At 34.8% G+C, this 10000-nt stretch overlaps 2 protein-coding genes across 7 annotated transcripts in view; both read left to right on the forward strand.

The window, feature by feature from the left end:
• Positions 1–5477, forward strand: part of LOC147471917 (uncharacterized) — a 7152-nt gene extending 1675 nt beyond the window's left edge. For 2 of the 6 annotated variants that reach the window (XR_015190976.1, XM_086536021.1), the window contains exon 5: positions 5338–5477. The gene's annotated coding sequence lies outside the window, so the exon portion shown is untranslated. Of the gene's footprint in view, positions 1–263; positions 804–3403; positions 3499–5337 lie in introns of those variants that run through there. The other 4 variants (XR_015190977.1, XM_086536022.1, XR_015190978.1 and 1 more) reach the window with 3 other exon arrangements.
• The window catches only part of LOC147471918 (deoxyuridine 5'-triphosphate nucleotidohydrolase, mitochondrial-like), a 6897-nt gene continuing 2364 nt past the window's right edge, over positions 5468–10000 (forward strand). The window contains exons 1-3 of the mRNA XM_086536024.1: positions 5468–5751; positions 8224–8360; positions 9271–9431. Of these exons, the coding sequence (XP_086392150.1) occupies positions 5648–5751; positions 8224–8360; positions 9271–9431 (402 nt within the window). The 5' untranslated portion in view covers positions 5468–5647. The remainder of the gene's footprint in view (positions 5752–8223; positions 8361–9270; positions 9432–10000) is intronic.

Consider the following 10000-nt stretch of genomic DNA (forward strand, 5'->3'; position numbering starts at 1 on the left):
TTTCTTATTTATAGCTTTGAAAATTTGATATTATCCTAGTTCATGTTTTTCTTTACCATTTCTTCCCCCTCACTCCTTTCACACATAAAGAGACATAGAAACAAATATTGTCCTATACAGTCATAGATATATATAAACTATTTGTACCAAGCATTATTTTATTCTGCTCAAGCATTTTTATTTATAAGATATCCTTTATCCTTGCTAATTACCTTCCATAAATTAGAGACTTCAAGTTTCATTCTACCTGTTATTGTATTCAGAACCTGATGGAAATTGTGATCTACAAACAAATTCTAGAAAAAGGAAAGATAAAAAGACTTGTACATCAAAGTTACTTCACAGGAATAGAACAAAAGTTTAAAAAAAAAACTTCTCAAGAAAGTAGATGTCTTAAAACAGTGTGCAATTATTAACAAAAAAATGCTTTACCATCAGAAATAATCAGTATGGCATCAAAGTACTTGGACAGTTATGCTCAAAGCTCAGTTACAGTTTTCAAACATTACAAAAAAAAGCCTGGCAGTACTGTAATGAACTGATGGCATTTGCACTAAGCCTTTATTTGAAAAGTGCAAGGGCTTATAACTTCCTTTTCATATTTGTTGTGCTGCCAACCCCCAGGATGCTAAGATACTGGCTAACTAGAATGAATTCAGCACCTGGATGGAAACTACATATATTTAAAGTTATAAAGATAGTCTGTGGTGTAGTCTTTGATGGAATTTCTTTAAAGTCAGGACTTTATTATGATTTTCCTGAGGATCAAATAGATGGCATTGAAGATCTTGGCTAGTATGGAAAGTTAGAATAAATGCCTCAGTATGCAATGGTTTTCATGGCAAAGGGTTAATCTAAAAAATGGAAACAGACATTGGGATACTTTTTTATCATAGTAGTATTTCTGCAAATATATTAAAATCAATGGTTTTAGACAGTATGAAAACACTGAAAGATATAGGCTTGATCCCTAAATGTTTGTGATTAAGATTCTTGTAACAGGAGTATGTAAAATGTAGATTGATAATAATGGTGATAAAATGTAGTTTTCTATGATACACCACATCTTAAAAGCACCAGAAATAATTTTACTAAACATATCATAGAAATAAATGGAAATTGTATAAAATAGAAAGCATATAAAGGACTTCTATGAAAAAGATAATTCCATGGATATTCATTTAGCACCTAAATCAATTGACAAGCACATATACCCAAACAATTTTAAGAAAATATGGGTATCTCTTGCAGCACAGGTATTCAGCAGGAGTGTTGCCATTGGGATTGATACACATGAGAAGCTAGAAGCATTACCAATGGCTGATATTAATACTGCAAACTTTCTATATGATATGGACAGCCTTTTTGACATCTTTAACAAAATTAATAATGATAAAGCCTTTAAAAGGGCTATAAGCCTGAAAAAGGACCAACATCATGCTCTAAACGATTTTAAATTGTAGATAAATCTTGGTCTTTTGTTGGATCAAAACGCATTGCCTAGTTCATATGGGTGGTGTTTAAATATTTCCAGATGTTAAAAATAATTATGGGTATCAGTTCCTTTTGACCTGTAGATTAAATCAAGATTATATTGAAAATTTATTTAGTACAATCAGACATGCTGGTGACCATAGTGATGCTCCTACAGCACTTCAGTTTGTAAGCTCTCTAAAGGTGGTTCTTACAGCAAATATTTTAGATAAATCTGTGTCCAGTAATTGTGTTGATGTCACTCCTTTTCTTGTGTTTAAAAGGTGGACAAAATTTCAAAGAAATAAATGAAAATTATGTATCTGTTGCTGGATCAATCAGAGATTTTACTTTTGCTATTTATATAGAAATGATCCTTTATTGTATTATATATAGTTATATATACAGAACTGCACTGAAGTCATAAATGTGATGACTGTAGGAGAGAGATGGAGGAAATAGATTCAGATAATGGAAAGTATGACATATACATGAGAGGTTAATAATTAACTATTTTATCCAAATAAACCTAATATTGATATGATAAAAACTATGAAATGTTTTCAATGAATATGACTAAATATACACAGAGGTAAAGTTTTACAATAATTTAGAAATGGTCTTTCAGAAGTAAGAGTGCTTATTATAGTACTAGATAAAAAAAATAAAAAAATAAATAAATATTTACACTAAAATGAAATTATTTTACTTTCGGAAATTTATCAATAAATATTTAAGTATTAATAAGAGACAGGGTGTATAAGAAATTAGCTACATTTTATTTCAGTTTGATTTACAACTGAAGTATTTGGTATGCATAATTTTTCATTGTTCTTTTTTGATTGTGCATGATCCATGTTTCTTTTTGATTTAAACATTTATAATTTAATTTTATGAAGTTCTCTGGTAACTTTTTTTCATTTTTTTTTTTTATGCACCATAGGTTTTAATAGTTATTTTTATGTATATGTTCTTGCTGCTTTATATTTCAGTTGTGTAAGTATTGTTACAGTAGCATGTTTTTGTCTGTTCATTTTTGTGTATAATGCATGGTTTTTGCATGACTGTTCCTAAAACTTTTAACTGAAGTTATGCTTAATGACAACTATAACTCCATGCTTTATCCTTTTCATAACTAAACATATTATCCTTAATAGCTGAAATTATGATACATATGCTTGATTTTGTTTGCATGAATGTCTTTATTTATAATTTAGGTAGATAAGTATTTTTTCTCAGTTTGTTTTGTTTTCTTGTCATTTCGTTTGTTCTTGCATTTGTATTTTGTATAACATTTTCATGTAAAATAGCATTTTATTAAGAAGAAGAAAGGAAAAGAGAGAGAGAGAGAGAGAGAGAGAGAGAGAGAGAGAGAGAGAGAGAGAGAGAGAGAACGAAAGAAAGAAATATATGGATGAATCACCATCACCTATACAACCCTGAAGTATCCCATTACAGGATAAAGTTAGGGGGAGTTCCAAGAGTGGCTCGTGAATTCTCTCGTTCGAGGCGTGGCGATGCCTTAATTTTTAAAAATCTTTAAGGACGAGCTTTTCTATCTTTCCGAGACCCTGGTTCGAGGAGCAACCGCAAAGATTTGAAACAAGAACTTTATTATTAAACTTCATATATATATATATATATATATATATATATATATATATATATATATATATATATATATACATACATACATGAGACATTCGACATATGCACCCTGAACATAATTATATATGCTGAAAAACAAAGACAAAAACGCACATTTACATCCATACACTTCCGAGCGAACCTACAGTACAACAAACACAATCACAAAAATTACAAGTAGGCGGGACATTCAAACAAATGATTTTCATTAACTGGTTATCTGCAGCGTCCTTCGCTACAATAATTGCCCATAATTTACAATCGTTTGTTGCCATATTTCCAGTTCGATTGCCAAAGAGCTCATCCTCCACACACGTGCCAATCTATCCAATAGGATCGTGTCGTCTCATTCGACCGTTTAAAGAGCATCTTAAAGGTGATTTACAGCCAAATTTATGTAACAGTGAAATATGATTATAATGGATAGCATATCAGATATTTCAAGACTCCAGTTCATGCATGGAAATGTAAAAGAAATACCACCGTAAGTAGTTTGACAAATAATTGTTTGAATCCTTTGACTTGGAATACATTTACTGTTTAACTCGTAAGAAACTAAATTTACCAGATGTTTGATATGGTTTATATATAAACAAGAAAGAAAAGTATACTGGGTGTATTATTGTATTTATTCTTACGGAAGACTGCTAATTAAAAGCTATTAAATATATAGTCACAGCCAGAGTAATACGTTCGAATTTGTTTACATTTGATGGGCAGCAAGTGGTCTCTCCAGAGAAAATTAAATTAAATCGGTAACTCATGTAAACCAATAAAATACCTGTCATGGGATGCATTTCATATTTTCACACTGTTGAAGTACATAACTGCTATATGAGGAAATAAACGTTTTTCATGCTAATAGTAGGAAGATGTAAACAATTCAACTTCACTTATGGCAATAGAGCAAACTAGAGAATGTATTTGTCGTGGTAATAATTTTCTCTGGCATTAAGTGATATCACATATACTATTTGACATAAACTGCCCTAAGCCTGAATGCCCTATGAATTCAAAAGTGTCTTTTATTAGAGGAAAATATTGTAAGGATTATATATATATATATATTTTTTTTTTCAAAGGCGCGCCACAGAGGCTTTGTGAGCCTTGGCTGTTTTTTTTCGAGCAGTACAACACTTTTGCTGTCGTACGCCCGACAGTGTTACCCTCCCGCCAAGTTGAATTCATCGCGGGTCGGTGACGTGCAGATGTCACCTAAAAATAACATGAAAAGCACACATCTCGCACGACATATTCACACTGAAAAAGGCACACGCTATAATCCACGGGTGCCATCTTCGTTATAAAATATTCAGCTGCAGACAATCACAGACAGACCTTTAGATAAGGGCTTACATTAATTTGTATTTCGCATGAAAAATCGTCAAACAATAATAAACGTTCTTCAAATGTCTAAACTTTCTTGATATGTCAATTCATGATATAAGATATTAAGAAATGTGGCCTCCTTCACGCTTATTTAGCAATGACACAAAATATTTACCATGTGTTAGATGACCTGCATTATCTTCTTTAATTGAGATTGATTCATATGCACACACACACACACACACACACACACACACACACACACACACACACACACACACACACACACACACACACACACACACACACACACACACACACACACACACACACACCTACCTATATATATTATCTATTAATATATATATTAATATATAATAATATATAGATGTTAAAAAAAAATTTATATATATAGATTATATATATATATATTATAATATTCTAGGTGTGTGTGTGTGTATATATATATATGTATATATATATAATATATATATATATATATATATATATCTATATATATCTTTATATATGTACATACATACATACATACATATATATCTATACATATATATATATATATATATATATATATATATATATATATATATATATATATATATATATATGTTTTATTGATTAGAGTGCTACTTTTCGTATGTATTCGTAAATGGAAATATTAGTCAATGAAAACGAGTGGAAAACATACAAATAAACTGAAACTAATATCGTAGGGCTATTCTATGATAGACTAATACACATTTTCTGTATCTATACATTATGACATTTTTAGTTAAGAAACGAATGTCACTGAATGGTATGGCTATATGTGGACATTAATCTTAAGATATATTATCCTTATGAAAAATCAAGGTCCTCATCCGCCGATAGATGGACCAACCAGAGGCCGGAAACGATTTCCACGGACCAATCAGAAGGCTGGAAACGATTTCCATGGACCAATCAGAAGGCTGGAAATTATTTCCACGGACCTATCAGAAGGCTGGAAACGATTTCCACGGACCAATCAGAAAGCTAGCAAGATATCCACGGACCAATCAGAAGGCTGGAAACAGACAACAAGTATTAGGCGCCAAGAACTAAACGGAGGAAAAGCGCGCGAGTTTCCAGCCGAACCCGAAGATCGACGTACCTCCAGCTTGAATTGTCTAGTAGCCACGTTCCCCTTGATTTTTCCACCATGCCAGGAGAACTGAAAACTGTACTGAGGTTCAAGAAATTGACTGAGAACGCTTTCACGCCTTCAAAAGGCTCGAAATTCGCTGCTGGGTTTGATTTGTGCAGGTGAGGTTTTCCGCCATTTATTTTGTGATGGTATTGTTCAGGGGTAAAGATTACCAGTTGGGTAAGTTTCCCCATTTTCTCTTTACTTTTCGTCCTCCTCTTCCCCTCTCCATGAAGTTCATTAGTTATATGATTATTGTGCGCCAGTACACACTAACAAGAACCTACATGAATTTGCAATGTTGTCAGTGTTGCATGTTGATTGTGTAACCACCTGGCTTTGATATTTGATAGCTGAGATTTTAGAGATTTTCCTATTATATCAATATTCTTAAGCCAGCATGTGCATTGAACGGAAAGCACTTTAGTTGAGGTTAATCTTTGTGTAGACTGATGTTAATTTTTCGGTAAATTTTCCGAATAACGCCGCGTCGCTAAATACCACAAAAGTGGTATTGATGGATTCCTCTCAACCTCTACTATTCATATATAGTGAAATTAATGAGCGCTTGCACCCCTGAAGCCCACAATCTGGGTCCCGATAGTAGGGGAGGGCATGAAGTAGATCAGGGAAATTGCGGGGTAAAATATGAATTCCGGCCATATTTCGTATGCAAAATCTTAACCAATTACCTACCTAACTTTGCTTAGGTTTGAAGTTTGCCCTAGCCAAGGGGGGGCTTCGCCCCCCCCTGGACCCCCCCTTTTAAAGGCACTTCGGGCTACCTCGGCTACTTTCGGTAATCACGAAACCGTAACCACACAACTACCTACCTCACTTTCCCTACTTTTGAAGTCACCTTGGCGAAAGGGAGCTATGCCCCCCGTGGAAAGCTCCCCTATCCGGGCACTTCGTGATACTTATGATGCGTAAATTTAGTCCTGTAGATTGAAAAGCCGCGACACGGAATAACCCCACACTGCGCCATGATGACAGCAACTGAGTCTTCGTCTCATATATTCCTCCAGAATAGAAACTAGGAACCCGATGAGACGCGACCACGCAAGAGCAGGGCCCTAGGATTTAGACTGTAAATAATGGGGAATATTGGCGCCATCTATTGAAAGAACATAACAGCACATGCGTAATTCCTTGGGGTTTCCAGTCCACAGCTTGCTACTATCTCGAAAGACGTAAACACAGCCATGGTTTGAATTTCAGGGCGAGGATGGTGGATTCGGGATATCTTGCCCAAGTAAATGTTGCACGAAGTGCCCTAAAAGGGGGGGTCCAGGGGGGGCGAAGCCTCCCCTTTGGCTAGGGATTCATTCAAAACTAGCTTAGTTAGGTAGGTCATTGGGTTAAGATTTTGCAAGCAAATATGCCCGAAGTAGGACGAGGTAGCACGAAGTGCCTTAAGAAAAGAGACCCAGATTGTGGGGTCCAGGGGTGCAAGCGCTCATTAATTTCACTATATATGAATAGTAGAGGTTGAGAGGAATCCATCGATACCACTTTTGTGGTATTTCGTAACGCGGCGTTATTCGGAAAATTTACCAATTTTTCTTTGCATCATAGTCTGTGCACTGACTATTGCAGACACTTGATAGGGTAAAAAAAAAGTTAGGGTAATGGTCAGATTAACCCATTGCATACGGGTGTCTTGACATACATGTCGGCACCGAGTAGGCCTAAGAGGCGGGATTCAATGCGTACATGATGCAACATCAGGATCAGTTCACAGTTGAAGCGCACACACAGTCATTAAGTATTATGGCTATAACGGCATTAGCTCCAGAGCTACAGAGTTCCAAAGTCAACCTAAACCCACATTTTATGATGGATTTATGGAAAAATATTGTTTGGGCTAGTCTGCGCTAGTCTACTCGGAGGGTGGAGAACACCTTTTCCTAGTCCCTCTAATTTTTAGAAGGTGATGCTAGTGTTATAGACTCCCCTCCCTGTTGAACAGTTAGGTCGTTAGGCACCCTGTCCACAATGGGTTAAGGAACCCATAATTATTTTAATTGCAAGAGACTTAATACAACTGTTTTTGCATCTCAGTCAAAATATGGATTATCACAAATATCAATAGAACTCAGACAATACCATAACAAGGCATAATGATAAGTTGCTGTGGTTGTGTTTGCAACATTTACAAAAAGGAATGCCTCCTTACTGAATAACACAATATTTTTATGAAGAGATTTTTTTCACCCTCTAATATTTATATAAGAAAGAATGAGGGCACAGCGGCAGCCCTATTTCTCCATGGGAGGGGGTTGCATTTTGTATCTAGGGTACATTTGTCATATATCTGAATTTTGTGATATTTGTCATATTTTACCACAATTTTCCTGATTCCTTTCATATCCTCCCCTGGGATTAGGGGGTAGAATTTACAATATATGGATAGAAGGGGACAAAAAGAATTCATTGATATCAGTATCACGGTATTTAGTGTCCTGGAAATGGACCTTATCTTGTAATGTGAATTTATTTTTCATTTACAATGATTATGCAAAATTCCATGTGTCAGAGAGAGGACCATGTTTTTTAATTAATGTCTTTTTTCTGAATTTTTGCAACAGTGCTTATGACTTAGTGATTCCAGCCAGTGGGAAATCCCTGGTAAAGACAGACATTCAGGTGGAGCTTCCTGAAGGATGTTATGGCAGGATTGCACCAAGGTCTGGTCTGTCATGGAAGCATCATCTTGATGTGGGAGGTGAGTGAACCTTTAATTACTTTAGAATGTAATGTTGTTAAGGATGTTTAGAATCGAGGTGTCATGCAAGATCTACTTTGGCTGCGCACTGTGGGAAGAATTGTGGGTTTAGGGGTGGGTGTATATTTTATGGGTATGGGAGGGTGGTAGTGACGCCATCGCACCAGCAAGGGCACGACGCGCGCCGGGCGCAGAGATGACGGGCGAGTGGAAGAGAAGAGAGGAGGACGCGTGACGAGAAGCGCGGCCGGAAGAGTGCCGCTCCTCGCAGTAGTAAACTACGCCGATCTGACTGACACCTCCGACCCCCATCCGTCCCTTTGTCGCGATTCTGACCGCCCTCCCACCACGCACCTCAACCGAGACGCGCAGAAGGAAGGTGGGAAGGAGAAGAGAGGAAGGGAAGAGGGAAGCAGAAGCGAAGAGAAGAGGCAAGGAAGAGGGAATAGAAGACGAGAGAGGAAGGAGCGGGCCGACGAGCGAAGCGAGGACGGACGAGTGCCAGAGCCGCGCCAGAGAGGAGGAAGATGGCCGGCGAAGAGCCGCCGAGGCCTGACGAGGGAGACAGGACGCAGCGTCCGAGCTGACGTCCGTAGTTCCTCTCCTCTCCTCTCTTCCTTCCTCTTTCCTCTCCTCTCCTCTCTTCCTTCCTCTTTCCTCTCCTCTCTCTTCCTTGTATAATATATGATATGTATATATATATAATATATAAATATATATATATATATATATATATATAATTTTTTTTTTTCTATATAATAGGCATATATATCTTATTTATATTATATATATTATATATATATGTTATATATATATTTTTTTGTGTGTGTGTGAAAATTAATGAATTATATATTTTTGATGTGATATAGGATATGATAATTAGCTAATTTGCCACTTTTTTGTATGACAGCTGGTGTGCATATAGACAGCGAGACTCCGAGCCAGTCCAGAGCAATGTTGGTCGTAGTCTGTTTTAATCATGCCAAAACTGATTATGAAGTGAAGAAAGGAGATCGTGTTGCTCAGCTGATCTGTGAAAAAATCATATACCCTGAAATTGAAGAAGTTGAGGTTTGTCATTAACTTTTAAGTATCATGCTAACTCTACTGATAGCATTGTGGATGTTATCTATAGCTTGTATAATCAATAAGCTAGATTTAAATTTTGTGTGTCTATAGTATATATCATATATATTTCTATATATATCTGTATATATATATGTATATATATAAATATATATATAAACATATTTATAAATCATATATATAATATATATAATATATATATATATATATAACATATATTATATATATATTATATATTATATATATATATTATATATATTATATCTATAGATATAGATATTATACATTATTATATATATATATATATATATTTTTATCTATATACATATATCTATACATATCTCTATATTTATATATACATATTCTATACATATATATCTATAATATATACATCTATATAAACATATATGTATATATTACATATATAGTTATACCTATCTATATCTATATAACATATAATTATATACATTATATATATACATATATATATATATTACATATATATATATATATATATATAGATTATTTATACCCTATATTACATCTATATACAT

Source organism: Penaeus japonicus, unplaced genomic scaffold, assembly GCF_977035675.1.
Source record: "Penaeus japonicus unplaced genomic scaffold, GWHDUDI00000001_assembly GWHDUDI00000004, whole genome shotgun sequence".
NCBI lineage: Eukaryota > Metazoa > Arthropoda > Malacostraca > Decapoda > Penaeidae > Penaeus > Penaeus japonicus.